The 22,985-nt window shown below is 48.2% G+C and overlaps 1 protein-coding gene across 1 annotated transcript in view; it reads right to left on the bottom strand.

Annotated features, from left to right (window-relative positions):
* Positions 1-22,985, bottom strand: part of KSR2 (kinase suppressor of ras 2) — a 364,696-nt gene that overhangs the window by 56,072 nt on the left and 285,639 nt on the right. Inside the window, exons 8-11 of the mRNA XM_081802115.1 lie at positions 16,693-16,760; positions 16,295-16,307; positions 13,623-13,761; positions 4,064-4,232 (exon numbers count right to left, since the gene is read on the bottom strand). Coding sequence (XP_081658241.1) covers positions 4,064-4,232; positions 13,623-13,761; positions 16,295-16,307; positions 16,693-16,760 — 389 coding nt within the window. The remainder of the gene's footprint in view (positions 1-4,063; positions 4,233-13,622; positions 13,762-16,294; positions 16,308-16,692; positions 16,761-22,985) is intronic.

The raw sequence follows: 22,985 nt of genomic DNA, 5'->3' as shown, positions 1-22,985 counted from the left end.
ACATGGGCACTAAATAAGTTAACAAATGAACAAGATCATGGCAGGGAAGGAGGAGCACTGTTGAGCATAAAGAGGGAATCAGGGTAGAGTAAGGGGAGGTGGGCGGTTCTGCAAGGGAGGAAAACCCCATGAGCCACTCACCAGGTCAAACATGGCCCCAGGATTTGGAAGGGAGTGGCGGAGAACAAGGAGGTCTATCACAGATCCTACCAAGTCTATACCTGATGCTCTTGGTTTTCTAAATAAAAACTCTTCTTTCGTATGTCATGAGGTTAACAAGTGAGCCAAATGCCTATTAACCCCACGGACCCTTTTGGAAAAGAACGTTCTAGATCAGTCAATGCTGGGGACTGGTTATGCCTATGCATTAGCTGGAATAGTCTTTAGAAAACTCAACAACTGGCACGGAACCATGGTCAAAGCTGCTTTCCCGTCAGCAAAGGTTCACAGTCAAGAGTGTGACAGTGACGAGGGCCTTATATGAACAGGATAGGCACTTGTCATTCTGAGGGAATTTTGCTAAAACCTCCTAAGTCAAGGGAGAAGGTCTGGCTGCTCCTCTGGAAGGTCCCATTTTGCTTTCCATTTCAATATTGCATTTTATTATTACTATTCAATTACAAAACTGGTGCATGCTCCTTGGTATTCTATATGTTGTAGCAATGCATAAAATAAAATTATTCTTCTTAGAAATAGCTGCCATGAAGTTCCTATAGACTTTTTTTGGGGTGCATATACACAACTATATATACACCCACATATAAACATATGTATACAACTATATATAATTATTTTAGAATACAGAGGATGTAGGGGCGCCTGGGTGGCTCAGTTGGTTAAGCGACTGCCATCGGCTCAGGTCATGATCCTGGAGTCCTGGGATCGAGTCCCGCATCGGGCTCCCCGCTCAGCGGGGAGTCTGCTTCTCCCTCTGACCCTCCCCCCTCTTGTGCTTTCTCTCTCTCAAATAAAAAAAAAAAGAATACAGAGGATGTTATTATACCAACTGCTTTGCAAATCACTTATTTTCCCACTTAAACTGCATTGTGGATCTCTTTCATGTCAGGATATCTATAAGGAGCCACCCCATTCTTTTTAAGGGCCCCTGAATCTTTGGTTATGCAGATATATTACAGTGTATCCAACCATTCCCCTCTTGGGTTGAGTCCAGATTCTCCACTATTGCAATGAAATCGTTACATATAGATCCCTGTGCCCTATGCAAGCATACCGGTATATAAAGTCTTAGAAGTGATATTGCTGGTCCAAGGAATGTACATATAAAACTTTGATAGACAATGCAAAATTACCTTCTCAGAAGGTTGAATTCAATTCCTACTCCTAACACCCGGGTATATGAGGATTTCCTCTTTATTTCCAGAATTCTGATTAGGGCCCATATGAATTAGCAGTGATGGTGAGAAATGCCAAAAATGGTAGCCATGGTAGTTTTTTTTGTTTTGTCTTCTTTTTTTTTTTTTTTTTAAGAGAGAAAGCAGGGGAGGGGAAGAGGGAGAGGGAGAGAGAGACTCTCAAGCAGGCTCCACACCCAGCGTGAAGCCCAATGTGGGGTTTGATCTCACGATCCTGAGATCACAACCTGAGCCGGCATCAGGAGTTGGACGCTCAACCAACCGAGCCACCCAGGCGCCCCAGCATTTGTTAAGATCTTCAATGAGACAGGCACTCTGCTCAGCTTTGTACGTCTATGATGAGGTTTAGTCCTTCAATGATTCTATGAAGCAGATACTATTATTATCCCCATTTTACAGAGGAGGAAACAGAGGCACAGAGCGGTAACTGATTTGCTCAGCATGATGCAGGTATTAAGTAGTAGAGGTAGCATTTGAACCCAAGCAGCCCAGCTCCAGAGCTCAGAGGACCTTGCAGCCCACTCCCCAAATATCACTGTCATGAGATGCTCCGGAGTAGGTGCAGATCCTCTGGCAGGCAAGCAGCAAATCAGCAAGGACCCCGCCTCAGGGACCCGACCGAAGGAATGAAGAAGCTCAGGGAGACCAGCGATCAGCCCTGGTTAGCCAGGTGTCTTGTCTAAAGATGTCAGCAGAGTCTTTGAGGGACAGAAAGAGTTATGGCACTCTGACACACGGTTCTGCCTTAGTCTACAGCCATACCATCCTGAACGTGCCCAATCTCGTCTGATCTCGGAAGCTAAGCAGGGTCGGGCCTGGTTAGTACTTGGAAGGGAGACCAAAAGACCCTTTACCTCTCTGAGCCTCAGGACCCTAAAGGACCTCTTAAGGTCCTTTCTCAGCCCCTGGCCGTTAAGCAAGCAGCAAACAGTTTCGGGGACAGTACCCGAAGTTAGTGTCCAAGGGGGGGCGGGTGGAGCAACTCTAAGAAAGCACCCAAACCCCCACTTCTTCCCAGATTTGGGGGCTCCACGAAGCGTCAAAGGGTCTTTCTTCCATTCACCCTGTTCCAGGGAAATGGAAATGGACAACCCCAGAGGTGACAGTGGGAGCCCCCAGCCTGTGGGCATAGAGGGCAATTTTGGCCTAACTGACTCGGGGAAGCACATGCTGAGATGATTCCAGGTGCTGACTCACATTATGGTCTTTGGTGGCTGCCAAGCGAGTGGCCTTCCCACCGGACAGAGACAAGACTGCCTCAGGCTTGAACTTCACACACAAAAAAATCCCCATATCGCCAAGACTTCAAAATGTGCCCTATTCCTACGGACATAGCCCTGATCAAAACAGTGTGGGCAGGTGACAGCTTGTCCTTAAATCAGTAGTTGTATCTGGGTGCTGCTTAGGTGTGGGAGTGGACCCCCATTTGCCTACCCGTCACTCACTCGTGGCTGATTAGGCTTGGAAGTGTGACCCGTAGCTGAGAACCTGGATTTCCTCCCCTGCATGAAGCTCGCTGGCTCAGGTGGAGATCAGCCCCTAGATCAGCACTGTCCAGTGGAACTTTCTATGATGATAAAAATGTTCTATACTCTGCACTGGCCAATATGGCAGCCACCAGCCCCAAGTGGCTACTGAGTAATCAAAATGTGGCTAATGTGGCCAAGGAATTAAAATGTTAATTATATTTAATTTTAATTCATTTAAATTTAAATAGCCACATGTGGCTAGTGGGCACCATATTGAATAACACACATCTAGATTGTGGTTCCCACTGGCCAAGCCAGACCTCATCCCTCCAGCCTCCTTCCTGCAAATATGGCCAAGCTAGGAAGTCCTTAGGGCCCTAGAAGAGGAAGTGAGCTGGGCTGGACCTCAGAAGAGGTGGGAACACTCTTAGATCTGGTCCTCCTGAGCAGAGAGGGATCTCTTTCTTAAGTCTAATGACAAAGGAGGCCAAGAAACCAAACATCTCATGAGTGGCTTCTCCAGCATCTCATAGCCCGGTGCATGGTCTCAGGTCAGCAGCCAGGTCCCCTGGAATTTGTGAGCTGGGAGAACCTTCTGGATCCTCTTATCCATCTGTATCCTTTCAGGGGTGGGAAAACTGAGGTTACAGGTCACACGGCAGGAACAGGGCAGAACTGGATACTGAATCCAGGACTCCAGCTGTTCATTCCAAGCCCTATCCTGATACCTGGAGTAAGACTCCATCCAAATGCAGCCCTGCTCAGCTGCGGCCCCAGGATCCTGATGCCAATTCCAAGCTATTTAGCTTATGAGACAACTGCCAGCTTGAGTAGATGCCCTCCCCACCATGACTGATACTTCGTTGCAGACACTGGGTTGCTGTTGGCCCTTAGTCTACGGCCATACCACCCTGAGCGCGCCCGATCTCGTCTGATCTCGGAAGCTAAGCAGGGTCGGGCCTGGTTAGTACTTGGAAGGGAGACCAAAAGGCCCTTTACCTCTCTGAGCCTCAGTGTCCTCATCTGTAAAATGGAGCCGAGAAGACTTACTTCATGGCCACCCTAAAGATCAAATAAGGTAATAATGTGGTGATTGCCCTGCCTATAGGAAGACTCAACCACATGCCTTCAACCCATTGCCTTTAATCACGGACTGACCCGGACACGGCTCTGGTTCGAGCCCAACCCCCCCTCCCAGCGACACCCCAAGTGCAGAGGTACCTGGCAGGTTGAAGTTCTTCTGCTGCCTCGTGCACTGAGGGGAAGGGTGCAGGGGAGAAGGCGGCGTGGCGCTGGGAGGGAGGGGGGGTGCTGGCGAGGAGGGCGTGGAGGACGTTGTGGATGAGGGATTGCTGCTAGAGTCTGGCTGGTAAGGGACAGGGATGTGGTCCTGCAGAAAGAAAACGGGGGAGGGGCCAAGGGGAGGCAGAGAAGCAGAGATACAGCAGTGAGAGTGAGCAAGCAGGAAGGAACCCCATGCCAGCATTCTTAGCCTCCCCTGCCCTCAGCCACCAGACCCTTCCCACGTCCCACCTGCTTCATCATCCCCGCCCACCAGCTGGTTTGCATCCAGCTGTGGAAGGAACAGTTTCTGGCATCAATTTTCCGCCCGCTGTCTGGACTCCAGAGCGAAAGGTTACCACGTAATGAAAGCCACGTAGGTGACAGCCACGCTCCCTGTGCTTTTTGATTTTGGAAAGTCCCACGCCAAGGTGCCCAGAGTGCTCTTTCCATTCCTAACACCTTTCCTCCCGAGTGTTTATTAAAGAATCAACAGCCTGACAGCTCCAGAGAGAGTGCGAGAGCGAGCCTACAGCTTCTTCCCTCACATCTCATTTGGAGGCGCCACTGCCTCTCCTGGACCCCGAACCTGCTCTAAGCAAACATGAGGCCAGAATCCACATGTACACCATCAGAATCAGGAGCAGTGTCGTGGCTTGAAGAGTGTCCCCCAGTAGACCTACCCCTTGGGAAACTCAGAATGTGAACTTCTTTGGAAAAAGGTCTTTGCGGATGTAATTGAAGATCTCCAGAGGAGATCATTCTGGATTAAGGTGCACCCTAAATCCAGTATCAAGTGTCCTTATAAGAAATGGAAAATGAGAGGGGCGCCTGGGTGGCTCAGTCGGTTAAGCGTCTGCCTTCGGCTCAGGTCCTGGGATCGAGCCCTGCATCGGACTCCCTGCTCCGCGGGAAGCCTGCTTCTCCCTCTCCCTCTCCCCCTACTTGTGTTCCCTCTCTCGCTGTGTCTCTCTCTGTCAAATAAATAAATAAAATCTTTAAAAAAAAAAAAAAAGAAATGGAAAATGAGAGACATGCACAGAGGGAAAGGCCATGTGAAGACAGAGGTAGAGATCGGACTGCCACGTCTCAAAGCCAAGCAACGATTAGGATGGCCAGAGCCACCAGACGTTAGGAGAGACGCATGGAACGGATTCCCTCTCAGAGCCCCCAAAAGGAACCAACCCCCCTAACACCTTGATTTCAGATGCCTGGCCTCCAGAACGGGGAGAGGAAAAATATCTGTTGTTCTAGCTCTCCAGTTTGTGTAGTTATGGCAGCCCCAGGAGACTGATCCCAGCAGAAGCCCGGGTCAGGCAAACCCAGACGCAGATCCCACAGCCACCCCTTCCCCCTACGTCCGGGACCAAATGCTCTTAACCTCTCTGGTCCTCAGTTTTGCCCATTGTGAAATGAGAATAATACCAGCCAACTTCAACATCCTATAGAAGGGATTCCTGCCTCCCAATGTCAGCAGAGCTAAGTGTTCTCAGGGACAGCTTAATCTGTCCACTCACAGGATGCTGTCACTTGGTCCCTGCATTACTTAGAGGTCCATCACTCTGACTGGCTGTGGGTGCCTGAGGATGGTTTTGTGTGAGCCGGTTATTTGACAACAGGTATGTTTACCTGCCAAACTGCAGAGTCAGCGTAACAAAACCAACCAGAATAGGGGGGCCGGGGGGAATGGGAAATGGACATTCTCCATCTGGCTGCCCAATGGGTGTCCGTGCTGTGCACGTCACCCTCCCAGAATGCACTCGCTCCCACTGCCTCCAAGAAAGCGACTTCACTTCTGTGAGCTTCAGTCTCTCCTCGTCCCTCATGTGAGCTAAGAACACCCACCTGCTGGGTCTGCTGTGAAGTTCAGATGAGGTTGCGTAAGCACCTACACCCCTGAGATTGGGCCGAGGCACTTGGTTGTCAGTAAACGGTAGCAATTACGTTGGCAACACAATTCGCAATTAAACTTTTTATCTGAGATTCCTGCAGATTCACATGCAGTTTTTTTTTTTTTTAGAAATTTTTTTTAAGATTTTATTTATTTGACAGAGAGAAACCCAGCGAGAGAGGGAACACAAGCAGGGGGAGTGGGAGAGGGAGAAGCAGGCTCCCCGCTGAGCAGGGAGGCCAATGCAGGGCTCGATCCCAGGACCCTGAGATCACAACCCAAGCCGAAGGCAGACACTTAACGACTGAGCCACCCAGGCGCCCCTCACATGCAGTTTTAAGAAGTAACAGAGATCTCGTGCATCCTTACCCAGTTTTCTCTGATGATTACATCTTGCAAGATTACAGCACAATATCACAACGCAGACATTGAGTGGATACAGCGACGATACAGAACATTTCCACCACCACGGGGATCCCTCACATCGCCCTTTTATAGCTATCCCCACTTGCCTCTCTCTCCTCACCTCTCTCCCTCCCATCTTGAACCCTAGACACCACTAATCTATTCTCCATTTTTCTAATTTTGTCATTTCAATAATGCTATATAAATTGAATCATCATACTTTATGATGTAACCTTTCTGGATTGGCTTCTTTTTTTCACCCAGAAGAAGTCTCTGGAGATTCATCCAAGCTGTTGCGTGTATCAATAGTTTGTTCCTTTTGATCGCTGAGCAGTATTCTATGACATGGATGTATCACAATGTGTTTGATCATTCACTCATTGAAGGACAGCTAGGTTGTTTCCCCTCCATGGCTACTGTGGGTAAAGCTGCTCTTAACATTCATGTATAGGTTTTGTACAAACAAAAGTGTTTATTTCTCTGGGATAAATACCCAGAAGTGCAACTTCTGGACAGCATGGTAATTGCATGTTTAATTTTTAAGGAAAATGCAAATATTGTTCTTTGGAGTGGCTACATCATTTTATACCAATAATGTCTGAGTGATTGATTTTCTCTGCATCCTAGCCAGTGTTTGGTGTTATCACAATGTTTTATTTTAGCCATTTTGATAGGAGTGTCATGATATTTCATTGTGGTTTTAATTTGCATTTTCCTAATGGCTAATGATATTGAACATCTTTTCATGTGTTTAATTGCCATCTGTATATCCTCTTTGGTCTCGATTACTGTTAACTATATAATAAGCTTTGAAATCAGACAAAATGATTCCTCCCACTTCATTCTTTTCCAAAATTGTTTTTAGCTATTCAAGTTCCTTTGATTTTTCATATAACTTTTTGAATAATCTGTATTTATTTATAAAAAATCTTGCTGGGATTTTGGTAGGAATTGGGAATCAATTTTGAGGAGAACTGACATCTTAACTATGTTGCGTCTCCCAATCCATGAATATAGTATGTGTATTAGCTTCCGAATCAGAAAAAGGGTTTATGGAACAAGGGTTTATGTCTTTTGCCCATTTTGAGAAGTTTTTGCCCATCATTTCTTGGAGAACTTTTTCAGCCCTGACCTCTTTGTCCTCTCCTTCCAGGACTCTGGTGACACCAATGCTATGCCTTTTATTATTGTCCCAAGGGTCCCCGAGGCTCTACTCATTTTTTTAATCCACTGTCTAATTTCTACTGCTCTATCTTCAAGCTCACATATTCTTTCCCTCTGCCCTCCATTCTGTCACTGAGTCTCTCCACTGAGTTTTTAATGTTAATTACTGTATTTCTTGGTTATATGTTCTAAATTTTTCATATGGTTCTCCTTTATATCTTCTACTTATTTGCTGAGACTTTCTACTTCTTTGCAGCAATTTCCTATTTTTTCATTTGTTTCAAGATTGTTCATAATCACTTACTGAAATATTTTTATGATAACTGCTCTAACAATCTTTGTCACAGATAATTCCAAAATCTCACTCGTCTCATCTATTGATTGTGTTATTTCATTCAGTTTGAGATCTTTCTAGCTCTCGGTGTGACAAGTAATTTTCATTGAAGCCTGGACATCTGGGTATTAGGTTGTGAGACTCTGGGTCTTACTGAAGCCTTTGGCTTTAGCTGGCTTCCTATGACACCGCCCTAGCAGGGAAGAGGGCGTGTGCTGTCTTGTTATTGCTGGGTAGGGGCAGATGCCTAGGCTCTCTGCCTCTGTTGGCACCTGAGGGCAGGAGGGTTCCTAATTGTTGCTGGGTGGGGGTGGGAATTTCAGCTCCTTCATAGGCCTCCACTGATACACTCTTTTTGGGAGAAGTAGGAGTGCCTTATTACTACTCCCCATGTAATCCACTGACACCAAGGACAGGGGAATAGCTTCATTAATGATGGGTCATGGGAAAAGTCCTGACTCTCCACCAGGCCTCCAATCACCCTACCTCATCAGGAAGGGGTGCTGCATTATTGCTGGATGAGGGGGCTCACAGTCCCCAACACAAACCAGGCCACTTCACATCTTCAAGGCTTGGGACATGCTATTATTTCTACTTGGAATATCTGCCTAGAAGACACAGCTCACCTCTCCCATCCTCTGAGAAGTTCCCCTGACCCCTGCTCCACCAGGTAAAGCACATCATTCACTCCTAGTGCTAGCTCTGCATTACTCCCTTGGCTTTAGCTATTGCTTCTACCTGGTCACTTCTCAGCCTACTTGTTTGTCTCATCCTCTAGGCTGGGAGCTCCCTATACTCAGCACTTAGAAATATGCCAGGCACAGTGTGGTCCTTCCACTGGATGGAAGGACCAACAATGAAGGAAATGATGAAACCAAGATGAAGGAAAACAAGAAAGAAATGAAGGGAGGGAGGGTTGGAGGGATGAAGAGGAGAGAGGGAGGGAGGAAGAAGATTTATCTCCTACTAGACTGTGTCTTATTCCTCTTGGAATCTGCAGAACTTAGCACAGGAATAAAAATGTAAGAGGTAGCAGTAAGTGTTACATGAATGAGTGAATTAATGGAAAAGAAGGAGAACTGGAAGGAGAGAAAAAGGGAGGGAGGGGAGGAAGAATTGTGTTTATAGAGAAAGGAATTATCTCTACCTCCTTGAGAGCAGGAATTAGGTCTTTCTCATCTTTGTAGTTCAGGGCTGTTGTGAATACACAGAATCATCCCAAGAGAGCATAGCATATGGTGCCCACATTCCAGGCTGAATTGCTACAACAGGAGGGGAAATTCCTTCTTCAGGTCAGACCCAGATCTATAGCCCGATGGGACCAGCAACTAGAGGTTGCATTCCAAACTCTACTAAATCATTCCGGGAAGGGCTAGTGGCATAATTCCTCTTTCTGAGCACAGTTAAGATGCAGAAACATCCTTCAGAGACCTCCCAGTCCAACCCCTTCTTATTCTGTAAATGGGGACACTGAGACTTGGAGAGCAGGGAGAGACTTGCTGGAGTCATACAGAGAGTTGATGGCCCAGGTCTTAACCTCCAGCCCAGCAGCAGAAATACAAGATTGTGCCAAGTCACAAGAAATTCACATCTGATTCTGGGAATCAAACAGAAGCATGCTCATCTCCCAGGTTCCCATTCCACCCAGTTGTGCACTGGTCTGGACATGGTGGTGATGGTAACTGCCTCTCTCATGGACTTTTCTTAAGGAAATTGTCCCTACCCTCCAACCCAATAGATGGTGCTGAATAGACAGTCCTAAACAGCCAGACTTGTCTTGTGACCTCCAGAGCCCACCCCCAATGCAGGACCACAGGTCAGAACAAGATGGCAGCGGCCCATGACTATGACATGGAATGAAAAGTTGAGCTGGCCAACAGGAAGAATAGCAAACAACATTAGCAGCACAGGCAGAGAGGAGACGAGGCTCAAAGAGAACAGAAGAGCCACAACAGGCCAGAAAACAAATAAGCCAAGGTTGTGAGAAGGAGGAACTATATGGTGGCAGAAGCAATGACACGGAGAGAGGAAGGTAGAGGACAAGGAAACCAGTCAACAGTAACAGCCTGGAGCAGACCCACAAAGAGTAGCTGAGTCAAGGTCATGATGGAAGAACAGAACAACGATTCATGGTCTTGCTGTAGGTCCAAGTGCAAGACCAGCTAAAAAGGGCAAGCCGGCATGCAGCTGCTTCAAATAGCAGCATGGAAGCAGGCAGATCTGCAACCTTGGACACCACTGCAGATGGGGTTTTGATGCCTTGATGTGGAAGCGTAAGTGTTGTAGACTGGTCCCCCAAGGAGCTGGCAGAGGCTGCTATTTCTCCTCCTCCTCTTCTGGGTCCTCCGCCATCTCCTCCTTTCTTCCTCTCTTCCTCCCTCTGCCTCTTTCTTCCTCCTCCTCCTCCTTCTGCTCCTCTTCCTCCTCCTCATTCTGTCCTCTTGGTCATCAAGCCATTCCAGGCCCTGAGTAGCCAGTGTCGGACTAAATCCTTTATGCATATCATTGCATCTAATCCTTTCCATGATCCCAATCACATCTGCAATCATCCTGCCTCTTTTGCAGGGATGGGGGGGAGGGGGAAACTAAGGCAGAGAGAGCTTGCTATGACCAGTCAATGAAGGAACAAAGTTCCAAGCCCAGGCCTTCTGACTCCAAAATGCACACTCTAACTCTTCTGTTGGGAGAAAAAGCTAGGCTTTTTGTGAACCTGGATTGACTGAGCCAGACAGGAGAGGAGACAGAGCAATGAAAAGGAAGTCTTCAGACCAAATTGGCTCAGAAATCTATTGCACTAACCACATCATTGCCTGACAAAAAGAATCTGTGTGAAGCCAGTGAAGAGAAAGAGAGGAAAAAATAACCCAGCCCTGTGATAGATCCTGTCCACCTTCAAGTCAAAGCTGCTTTCTAAATTGAGGTTAATTTATTTCTCTTATCAAATTCTCCTGCTGGCAGACAAGCAGAGCGATGTCACAGCCACTGATCTATCTGACCTGTGTTTCTGTCCCATCTGATCGAGAGGCTCATGGTGCCTGCAAAGCCAGAGGGGAAGATCTTGAGCAACCCGCCCCCTAAGATGTCACAAAGAAAAGGATGGGTTATAGACATGCACAGTTACTTCTCAGGAGCTGTACCATTTGAGTCCCCGAAGCACCCCCAGAGGTGGGGATCCCTTCTTCTAGAGACCTATATGTATTGTTTGTAAATAAGAAAGGAGATGTGGACCCCTCCTGGCATTTGGATTGGAAGCCCAAGATTGAATCTGATAATAGTATCTAGAATTTCCTGGGCATTTACCAGGTGCCAGGAACCATACTAAATGCTTTTATGTTGATTTCTCATTTCATCCCCAAAACAACTCTCTGAGGTTGGTGCTCTTACTAGCCACCATGGACACATTATTTTTTATTTTTTAAAGATTTGATTTATTTATTTGAGAGAGAGCAAGTGAGTATGAGCAGGGGGAAGGGCAGAGGGAGAGGGAGAGAGAGAAGGAGACTCCCCACTGAGCAGGAAGCCAGACCCAGGACCCTGAGATCATGACCTGAGCTGAAGGCAGACGCTTAACTGACTGAGCCACCCAGGCGCCCCCACCATGGACACTTTAAAACATGGCCTCAAATTCCTTGGACTCCTCCCACAGACAGGTGGGATCTAAGCCTCTCCCCTTGAATCTGAGCAGGAACGTGACAGCCTCCATCAGTATGGTGTATATATATATATATACCAACCCTTGGCTAGTGACAAATCAAGACAGTGCGCTGCCTTTTATAATGCTAGCTTATAAAATCCCTGGTTGGCCAAAACACTTGCTCTTTGGGCCCTCACCTGCCAGGTAGGAGACTCGCTACCCTGAAGCTACCATGAGGAAGCTCAAACCATAAGGTGAGTCCACATGTAGATGCTCTCACTGAGTCTCCGCTGAACCCTGCCTGTGATGCACCCCAGTCCAGACACCAGACAGGTGAGTGAAGAAGGCTCTAGATCAGGGGTTGGCAAACTTTTCCTTGAAATGGCCAAATGGTAAATATTTTAGGCTTTGTGAGACACGTGGTCTCTGTTAGAAGCACTCAATTCCCGACTGTAGTGTGAAAGCAGCCATAGGCAATATGGGTATGGCTCATTCCAATATAACTCTATTCACAAAAATGGGTGCAGGTGCTGGGCTGGTTTGGCCTGTAAGCCATAGTTTGCCAATTTCTGTTCTAGACGATTCCAGCCCCCAGCTGTGTGGGTTTTCCCAGGTGAGTCCCTGAACATCATGGAGCAGAGCCCAACCATCCCTACTGTACCCTGTCCTAATTCCTGACCCACAGACTCCACGAGCATCATTAAAAGGCTATGGTACACCAGTAAGTTTGAGGTGCTTTGTTGTACAGCGGTAGATAACTGGAACACACCCATTTCACATACAGGAAAACTGAGGCTGAGAAAGATTAGTGGTTTGTCCAGAGTCTCACAGCTAATAAGTGGGGGAAGCCGAGGTCGACAGCAAGGTTCGCCTGACTTCAGAGGCCAAGCTCTCAACTGCTTATATGATGCCACAAGGAACCAGATGGTGAATGGCTGAGAGCTAGTAGTAAAAAGGGTGGGTGATAGCATGCTCGAGAAAGAACATATGGGCTTTGGTGGGGAGGCATGCAAAGGGAGGTCAGAGATGGAGCAAGGGGCCAAATTACACATGGCCTTGCGGTCTGCAGTAAGGAGCCTGATTTGTTTTCTAAATGCAGTAGAAAGCCACTGGTTGGTTTTTAAGCAGAAGGGGACAGGATTCAAATTATGTTCATTAGGAATTACTCTGGCTGCTGTGTGGAGGGTGGGTTGGGGAGGGACCAATGCTCTCTCCAGCTGATGCAGAGAAGTGAGACTGAGTCTTGCCAGTGAGAGGTCACTCAGCCATCTGGATGCTCCTCTGGGTCCTGAACAGGTGGTGACTTCCCATGGGCTTGGGTTGATCTACACTTTACGCACTTTCCACATAATGCACAAAAGCACTGGGGAGCTTGAGAAATCACGTGTTGGCATGTGCAGGACACAGCCTTTGCCTCCTACTGTAAGGCTGCAAGTCTCCCTGGGATAGTTCTGATGCAGTCCAACCAACAGGCCAGACACAGGATGTGGAAATCACACTGGAAATTTCCACACCACAGTGGAGAGAAAGATGCACAGAGAGCCTCACTGGTGACCACTATGTGAGGAGCAGCCAGAAGCCAATCAAACTGGCTGAGGCTCAGAGCCTCAGACCCCCATGTATCCATCCACCGAGTCTCCAGCAGGAGCTCAGAAATAGACACCCCCCCCATCTCTTGGTGGTCTGATTCAACAGCTGTGTCAGCCCAGAACCATCTGCGAAGTTAATCCTGGCAGATGGTGGAACATCTCACAGAGCAAAAAGGAGGGGTCTGGACCACTAAGGACCCTGCTCAGGCTCTCCTGTGCTCCCTACTGCCCCCTCCTTGACAGGCTCATTCATTCTCACTTCTGTGTGCTCTCTCTCTAAATCAGATTTCTGGCACACTGACTCTCCACTGATGGCTGGATGCCCCCCAAGCTTTACTTGACACAAACCACACGGAAGGAGGAGAGCCCAGGTGGGCTGGGAGGTGACGGTTCTCAGAGCCATCCGTGCAAGCCCCGCCCCCACCCCTCCCTGGCAGCGGTGGGCCCCAGCATGCTCCGACCCAGCAGGACCCCAGCCTCACCTTGCTGATTTTGTTGGTTTTGGGCAGCGTCTGGCTGATGTGCAGGTCCGAATACCGGGGTGGCTTTCGTAGAGGGTTGTTGATGTCACACGGGACGGACTCTGTTCGGACTAACCTTGCTGGATCCGTAGGGGTAAAAACAGCAATTTGGGAATTTAAGTACCACTTTGGTTTTATACGGCTAGGCCAGGAAAGCAGAGCTCAGACCCCACCCCGAAGGCCCGCCCCCGAGGAGCAAGAGGGAATTCTCCAAAAATGATAGTCGTCTGTCATGGTAGTAAGATCAGGTGTTCTCTGGTTTCTGAAATTTTTATAGTGTCAATAAATAACTTGTCAATTAGAAATTTTAATAATAAAACTGAAGCTATCAGGTTGTTTTCAATACCATAATTGTTTCACACTGGGGTTCATTTCAGACTCGACCCTCCTTTGAAATACAAGAGGTTCCTGATTCCTTATGGTCTGCAATCAACGGACAAGCTCAGAATGGTCATCTGTCCCTGCCCCCATCTAACTTTTGTGTTGGGATCCTCCTTTGCTACTTGTGGGATTTCTCAGGCCTGAGCAGCCTGTTGCATGTCAAAACACATGTGTCCTAAACAAGGCCACCGGGACCCCAGAAAGGAAGGCTTAGTATGTCCAGACCTCTCCTCAATATCATCCCTGAGGGCATACAAAAAGCTGGGCTCATAGCTAATGCTAAATAAATGCTTCCTGATCCAAACCACACTATCCAAGCTCCTCTTCCGGTTACCCCTCTGTTATTACTACTACTTATAGGGACCATGGGGAGGGGCAAATTGAGAAGCTCAAATTCAAATTTGATGCTTGGCAGAGTTCCTTGTTAGCTGTTTTTATTGCACAGGGTGTGGGGCATTGGTGGAAAAGTTAAAGCTTTGCACTGACCCAGGGATTTAATTTCTCTGCTTAGCCTGAGCTTCCATCTCCATGGAAACCAACTATATTTTAAACTTCCTATCAACAAGGGTGGGGAGGTGGCGAGGGGGAAGCAAGAAGCTGGCGGACTTCTGGAAAGATCCATTGCTTTCGAATGTACAGGCACCTGCTGCCTTTGAGCTTTGAGCAAAGGGGGCATGGCTATGAAGGTGGGTGGGGGAGGGAGCCCTTCTTCAGATGTCAGCCTCCGAAAGCCGGTCGCCATACAGCAGGCTGGTTCTGGTCTCCACATGGGAGTTGGGCTCCAGCAGAGTCCACTACGGAGAGGAATTTCTCCAGTGACACTGACCCAAGACAAGGGCTCAAGAGCTGTGAGAATTCAGGTTTAAAAATAGCCTCCTTGAGTGTATACAGTTATGCAAGGAACAGATGGTTCTTAATTAAGGATGTGGGTGGGAAGGGGCTAAAGGGCTTAAGACTTTTCCTTTACTTGCAATTTCCTCTCCTCGTGGAGGTAAGCAGTGCAAAGATCATCAAAAACCAACACCCCTGGGCTTTGGAACACATCCCAGGATTTTGGCAGCACATTGCTTCCTTCTTTACATTTCCCTTGGGTTCATTCTAAAACAGGGCAGATTCCCCAGAGCCTACACTGACTAAGGCCAGGGGAGCTGGGCAGAACACAGCAGGGACCAGGAGGGACTCTATCCCAGATCAGCAGGTTGTATACTGCGACGTTGGCTCCAAGGCTCCATCCAACCTATAGATGGAGGGTGACAGGGAATTGGCCAGCAAGAATTTTAAAATTAGTAAGTTGCTAGCATCTTAATACAACTTTTCTTTGAACCGCAAGAAAAATGCAGAGCAGGTCCACATTGCCTCCATCACTGGTGGGGCGGCTGTCCTCTCTAGACAGTGCCTGGGCCCCCTCTCCACTTTGCATAGCTTCATATGACCTTCTCTCATTTCGGATCCTTGCTTGGCCCTAGTGGCACCTGAGATGGCAACTTCTACTCTAGAAACTTGCTTCTTAACTTGAAGGGGCAGAGGAACGGCCCACAGATGCTGTGAAAGATGCAGATTCTGCTTCAGTAGGTCTAGGGTGGGGCCAGAAACTGTGCATGTCGAATGCCACCGCTCCCAGGGGATTCCATTGTTGCCAATCCACGGACTGCACTTTGAATAGCAAAGGTAGGGACCAGTGATACCCAACAGAACTTTCAGCCATGAGGAAAGTGTTGGTTATCTGCAGTATCCAGTGCGGTAGCCACCAGTGGCTACTGAGCCCTTGAAATGTGGCTGGTGTGGCAGAGTAATTGAATTTTTACTTTTATTTCATTTAAATTAATCTAAATTTAAATAGTCAGATGTGGTTAGCAACTGCTGTATTGAAGAACACAGACCTAGAGGGTCCCCCGGTGAATGAATTGCAAAACAGGTAATAGAAGTCAGCGATAACTACACCATGAGACAAGAGTCAGGGGAACTATTTTGAAAGCTAGCCTGCAAGGTTTTCCAAGGAGATTCTTCCTATTGAGTCCTTGGCAGGCAAGACAAAGGCTTTCTTTCCAGTCTCTCCTTTGCACTCAATTGGTCTTGCTTTTTTTTTTTTTTTTTTTTTCTCCCCAAGGTAAAAGGCTGGCAGTGGCTCTCCCAAGAGTAGCTGGCTTGGACAGTTTGGCCCAGACACTCCCAGGGCCCCAGGGGACAGAACACAGATGGCCCATACCCAGAAACCCAAGCCCGACCCCTCCCCACACCCACCTCTGCAGGGCCAAATGACTGAGTCTAAAGAGCACATCATGGGGAACACTCAAGCCAGCACTCTTTCTAAGTGTGAAGGAAAAGCAATGAGATTGGGGGAAAAGAGAGGAGAGTGGAAATTAGGAGAGCAGACAAGAATGAGAGAAAAAGACTTAGGAAGGGGGAGACAAATCTGGGGGCTAAAGTATCAGAGAGACCAGCAGAGGGGCAAGGAAGAGGGAGAACAGGCACTGGAGATGGATGAAGGAGACAGATGTCAGGAAGAAGAGTGTCAGAGGGGAAAAAAATAGGCAAGTATCAGGGGATTAAGAGGTACCCAGAAATGGCCTGGATGGGACAGCTATCTCCAAGGGTCTGCAGGAGCCCCCACCCCAGCCTACCCCTAGGGCAGCAAGTGTTAAATACTTACCTCCTCGGTGGATGATCAGGAGATGACAGGGAGGGGCTTCTTTGGTGCATTTGTTGTGGCACTTTAATCTGAGAGAGAAAGAGAGAGAAGGATGGAGAGATGGGTGGGTGGATGGATGGATGGATGGATGGGGAGGGATGGGTGGATGGATGAGTGGATGGATGAGTGGAGGGATGGATGGATGGATGGATGGATTGAAGGGATGCCCTGGTGGTTTAGAAAGCTCTGGAAGCTGTGGATACCAAAATATGAGATGAGATGGGGCAGCTAAAGTATTTCCTTGACACCTAGGAAATTAACTCTGGAGAAAGTCTGTTGTCATTTCACTCTCCAAGGCCAGACCTGGGTGGTCCAGGTTGGGTAGCAACTCCTTCACCAACTGTGTCCACTTAGACTTTATGCTTTGAAAGATATTTTTGAAAAAAAAAGAAAGAAAGATATTTTTGCCCTTCAGTCTCTATTTTTTTCTTTTTTGTTTTAGAGAGAGTGAGAGTGTACGAGAGTGAGGGGATGGGGGAGGGGCAGAGAGAGAGGGAGAGAGAGAGAGAGAGAATCTTAAGCAGGTTCTGAGCCCAACACAGGGCTTGATCTCATGACCCTGAGATCATGATCTGAGCCAAAATCAAGAGTTGGACACTTAACTGACTGAGCCACAGTCTGTATTTTTTAATCTTCTTCTTCATCATCATCATCATCATCATCATCACCCAATCCTAATAACCATCCACTGTTTACTTGTAGACTCATCTGCCAGCCATTGTACTAAACATAATACAAATGTTATGTTATTGGATATTTATAACAGCCTTACACAACGGATATTATTATCATTCCCATTTTACAGATAGAAAAACAAATTAACTGAGCTTTCCTGGCAGAAAACTTGGATCGGTGGTGCCAAAGGCGGCCTCTCATTTTTCTTAAAGGCTTAAGCAACAGGAGACAGCTAAGCAAGGCTTCCATTTAGGATGAGACTGGTGACGGGTATTCAGTTTTAGAGGTATGAAGAGTTTACAGTCAAAATGTTCTCCTTTGAGACAATGTCACCTTGCTCTTCCCCAAAGAGTTGCCAGGCTTCCAAAGGATTAAAAAAAAAACAACCCAACTAATTGTGACCCGGCTTTGTCTTTTTCCTTTAGAGTTTATGTCAGTCGGAAGAATACACACTGTGGCAGATGCTATTGGTGCCCTGTGCGCATCCCTTTGGGTTCCCTTATCATTTTTGTGCAAGCCAGCATCACTTCCAACAGCTGACATTCTTGCCAGAAGGCACCCATAGCCTGCTTAGAGGTTTCATATTAAAAAACTCTATACCGAGAGGTGGGGGCTTTAGATTTGCCCTCAATCTTCTTGCCCTCCAGGGATTTGATAGTTATCTCTAACAATGATTTGAATGTCCAGTCATAGACTCAACTTTGACTCCCCCCATTAGTCTCGCTCAGTGGTTCTCAAAGTGCAGTCCCAGGACCGGCAGCATCAGCACTAGTGGGCTCGGAACTTTTCAGGAATGCGTCTTCTGGGCCCCCCCACCCCAGATCTGACGAAGCTGAGACTCAGCTGAAATGCAGTAAACTGTTTTAACAAGCCCTCTACCCGAGTCTGATACGTGCTCAGGTGTGAGAACCACCGGTCTCGTTGATTGTTCTGGAATGTCTACGCACGTTTCCCCAATTTTTCTTGTCTTCAGTCTCGCGGCCCTGGTAGGGCACTGGATTCCTCTCTGAGATGGAAAAGTTAGACCTGGGGCCCCTTGGAGTGCAGAGGGGAAGCAAGGAGGGATGCAAGAAACGGTGCCGAATCACACCGCAAGAACATCATTAGCCTGTCTCCAATTCGCCTTCACTTTGCGTCCGGGAGAAGGTTTCTGGAGCTAACACGTCTTTACATTTCTCTACCACATGCTAACCGCAGTCCCAGATTTGGAAAGGCGACACTATTGACAGGCAATTTAATAAATGTATTTTTCCATCTGGATATCTTTTTTTTTTTTCCTGTTGCCTCATATTAATGGAAGTGAGGCTGATTTTCCACTCATGGTGACAGGATACACTTTCATCTTTAAAGCCATAAGGAGTAAATAAATAAAAGTACGGCTGCCACACAAATATGAGCAAATCACGACAGGGTGGTGAGCGAGTGACTGAATTAGACAGGGACAAGCTGGCTTACATAATTTGGAACTGTCAGAAAGAAGTGGCAGTTCTAGGCATTGAGAGTCTAAGTCTTACTGGTTGAAAAACAGTAAGAGGTACTACCGGTCATGAATGTCACAAAGACGCTGTGACTCAGAGGAGAACAAGAGCTTTCACTTACACGGTGCTTGTGAAGTACCAGGCAATGTCCCCCCGGGGCTTTACACAATTTATATAATCCTTGTAACAACACTAAACAGTAACAACTATTGTTATCCCCATTTTACGGAGTGAAAAACTGAGACTCGGCAAATTTGGATAACTTGCCGAAGGTCAAATAGCCAGTAAGAGACAGAGGCCCCAAGCCCAGCTCTAACCAGCGTGCAGATGCCTCCAAAACCTCCACTCTTCTTCCTTTACATCTTGGGGGTGGCAGTGAATGAACGGGAAGCTTCCTGGGATCTGTAACCAGCAAAATCAAAAGGTCCTTCTTTGAGATAAGCCTAAGATGTCACCTTGCTCTTCCCCCTACAGCTGCCGGACTTCAGAGGATAATAAAAATCCCACCTTACCACAAATGTGTCTTTTTCCTTTTTTTTAAAGATTTTATTTATTTATTTGAGAGAGGGAGAGAGACAAGAGAGCACAAACAGGGGGAGGGGGAGAGAGAGGGGGAGAAGCAGACTCCCCATTGAGCAGGGAGCCCGATGCAGGGGCTCGATCCCAGGACCCTGGGATCATGATCTGAGCCGAAGGCAGACGCTTAACCGATTGAGCCACCCAGGCACCCCTGTCTTTTTCTTTTCTAAAGCCCGCAGACTCTCTGACCTACAGGGAAGGTCCCAGCCCCCATGGAGGTCATGGATATTGCATCCAAACCCCAATGGGAAGTTCTGCTGAATATACAACTAGTCTCTCAATCATTCTGCAAAACACTTAACTGGGCTCCGGGACAGGGCAGGTGAAGCCGCTATGTTTATGGGCAGGGATAAAACACACGTAAACAGGGGCGCCTGGGTGGCTCAGTTGGTTAAGCGACTGCCTTCGGCTCAGGTCATGATCCTGGAGTCCCTGGATCGAGTCCCGCATCGGGCTCCCGGCTCAGCGGGGAGCCTGCTTCTCCCTCTGACCCTCCCCCCTCTCATGTGCTCTCTCTCTCTCTCATTCTGTCTCAAATAAATAAATAAATAAAAAATCTTTAAAAAAAAAAAAACACGTAAACAGAGGACAGATCATTGCAGGTGTGGCGAGAAGGAGAAAAAAATCACACGGGGAGGGCGCCTGGGTGGCTCAGTTGGTTAAGCAACTGCCTTCGGCTCAGGTCATGGTCCCAGAGTCCTGGGATGGAGTCCCACATCGGGCCACTGCTCTGGGGTGTCATCCATCTGTCATGGCTCTTTATGCACTCACTTCAGTTCCACCGAAATTCATTTCTCTAGAGGTGCATCTTCCCCAAGCTCTGTTGTGACTACACAAGCACAAAATTGCTGTAGTTACACAAGTGTCAAAAAACTGGAAGCGGGCGCCTGGGTGGCTCAGTTGGTTAAGCAACTGCCTTCGGCTCAGGTCATGATCCTGGAGTCCCTGGATCAAGTCCCGCATCGGGCTCCCGGCTCAGCGGGGAGCCTGCTTCTCCCTCTGACCCTCTTCCCTCTCATGCTGTTTCTCTCTCTCTCTCTCAAATAAATAAATAAATAAAATCTTAAAAAAAAAAAATCACACGGGGAAATGGGATGGAGAGTATGGGAGTGGGAGGGGAAGAGCTTCAAGCCAGAGCAGAAATGTGGGGGCAGGAACAAGCTTGGTGGGGTCAGGCGTCAGAGGTTAAAGGCTGACGAGGCTGAGGTAAAGAGAACAAAGTGATAAAGACACGAGGAAGGGGAGGAAGGCGCGGACAGGGCCCCAGCAACAGGGGCAAGGAGTCTGTATTTGATTGTGGAGGCACCGGGAGGCCACTGGAGGCTCGGGACAGCTGTGACAGGTCAGACTGATGCTTGGGAAGCCCTGAGTTGGGGAATCTGCTGATGCCAAATGAGAATGGAACCAAGAAGTGTGTGCACTCATTGCTGTTTGAAACAGCTTGGTTCCACCCTGGAAGCTTCCAGAAAGAAATTTTTCCTTTCTGTCTCTCCCGCCTACGAGTCTTCTCTAACAAGCCCAGCTGGAAGGGGGACGTGCAGATGTGAAGAAGCCTGTTCGCCCTCATGGGCAGCACTCTGATTCGGGGGCAAGTAGTTTCTCGAAACCTCTGGACCCCGCCCGAACCAGGATGGGGCAGGCAAAGCCTCCCGGGACCTCGGTCATCTCCTGCCTCCCCCTGGTGTTTTCCTCTCCAGGATCCCTTGTTGCCTGTCTTCTGCAGTTGTGGAAAAGCCTTCCTTCATCTCTGGCCAAAGGGTGGGAGATGGAACGCTTGCCCTTCCAGGAAGCATTTCAAAGGGCAGCCCTGGGGATGGGGCCACAGCCACTGCTCATGCAGAAAAGCCCAGAGAACTATCTTTCATGCTAAGACACTTAACCCTTTGCATGGAGGCTCGTACGTCAAGAACTAGCACCGCATGTCCAGGATCTGCTAATTGAGTTGGCAGGATTAGCCTAGCGCTGAAATCACACAGACCCTGGAGGGGCGGGGAAGAGGGATCGAGATGAGGCTTTCGCACGAGGCAGACACACCATGCCCCACTTACAAAGAATCGTTTTTCCAGCAGGAAACACACAGGATTCCACTCAAATTAGACTTTTCCTTTCACTGCCCATAGAAGAGCAAACTAGGGCCACACACTGGAAAGATCGACCACCTGCTTCCGAATCTGATCCCACCCCCCGCCGCCCCCCGCAGGCTTCCCTCCTCCACCCCGAGGTTCTGATTTGGTCTGTGCTGGGAATGTGGGTTTTTGGCAAGTGCATGCCGGCACTCCAGAACCACCCTAGGAGGAGGACATATTCTACTTCCCAAATGAGAGATGTCTAGAAGCTTAGATCTTCCAGAATTCCAGCATTCTCCCCTCCCCCCCAAAAGAGAAATGGGGTCAGGAGCGTATGGAGAAGGAATCTGGGTTCAAAGCCTGACACCACCTCTTCCTGGCCGTGACAACCTGGGGAAGTCGCTGACCCACTCTGAGCTACAGTTTCTTCATCTGTAAAATGGGGGCAAAGACAGTACCTGTATTTTATAGAGAAACAGAGTATCTGTCGTTGCATTGTTGCAGAGAAAACTAATCACGTGAGGTGAACAGGGTGACTAGGACAATCACCTGAAATAGCAGCTACTTTCATTTTTATTAGGGTAGGTTGTTACTGTTGCGAGTTTGTACAGTAGCTTTCCCCTCAAGCCCCTAAGACCCTTCCTCTTGCTGAATTGTGGGCTGGCTGCCATGCCTGGTCCTTTGAAACACCCATGGGTGGGAGCTGGCTGGGGACTATTCCAGTCTCTTCTCCCTTGGGTGGGACAACTCAGAGGTGCGCAGACATGGGACTGGACCTCAGCTGCCCAGAACCCTTACTTGTCCTATGAGACACCCAGTACTGGCTGCCTTCCCTTTCCTGTCCTGCTCCCCTCCTCCCCTGATGGTGTGACCTGGATCACCTTGCAAATAAACCACTTGCCCTTGAATCCTTGTTTTGAGGTCTTTAGAAAGAGGCAAGCCTAGCCAGGACACCATGATGGTTAAAGGAGTTTTGAAACCCAACATGGCCTGTCCCAAAGCTCTCACATCAAGCCCTCTGCTCCTTGTCCCTTGTGTGTCCTCAGCACACAGCCCTTAATGAATTTGGTTCTCCAGATGCTCCGTTCCACCCAGAGGAAAGGGAGGGGTGGGGTGGACGCAGCTGACTGCCCAGGACGAAGCTCCCCATCAAACGTGGCCGGGAGGAGCTCCGTGTATTAGCATGGTAACTCTGAACAACACCAGGCACCAGGAAAAGGTCAGATGTGGTTCCAGAAGTGGTGAGAAGCCTGGGCTTCTGAGTAAAGCCAACCTGAGCCTGAATCGCAGTTCTGCCCTTCCCACACCAAGGGGACCTCCGTCTGCCTTGCTGAGTGCCAGGTTCCTCATCGGCAAAACTGTGATGAGGTTCTAACGAGAAAAAGCCTGAGTGGGGTCCACTGAGGCAGCAAATAGGTCAACGTTTCTCTAGGCAGGACTAAAACACACTAGAGTG

Source organism: Leptonychotes weddellii, chromosome 13, assembly GCF_054177405.1.
Source record: "Leptonychotes weddellii isolate Sample4059 chromosome 13, ASM5417740v2, whole genome shotgun sequence".
NCBI lineage: Eukaryota > Metazoa > Chordata > Mammalia > Carnivora > Phocidae > Leptonychotes > Leptonychotes weddellii.
Note: the sequence above shows the minus strand (reverse complement) of the source record. Positions and strands in the feature narration are given on the sequence as shown.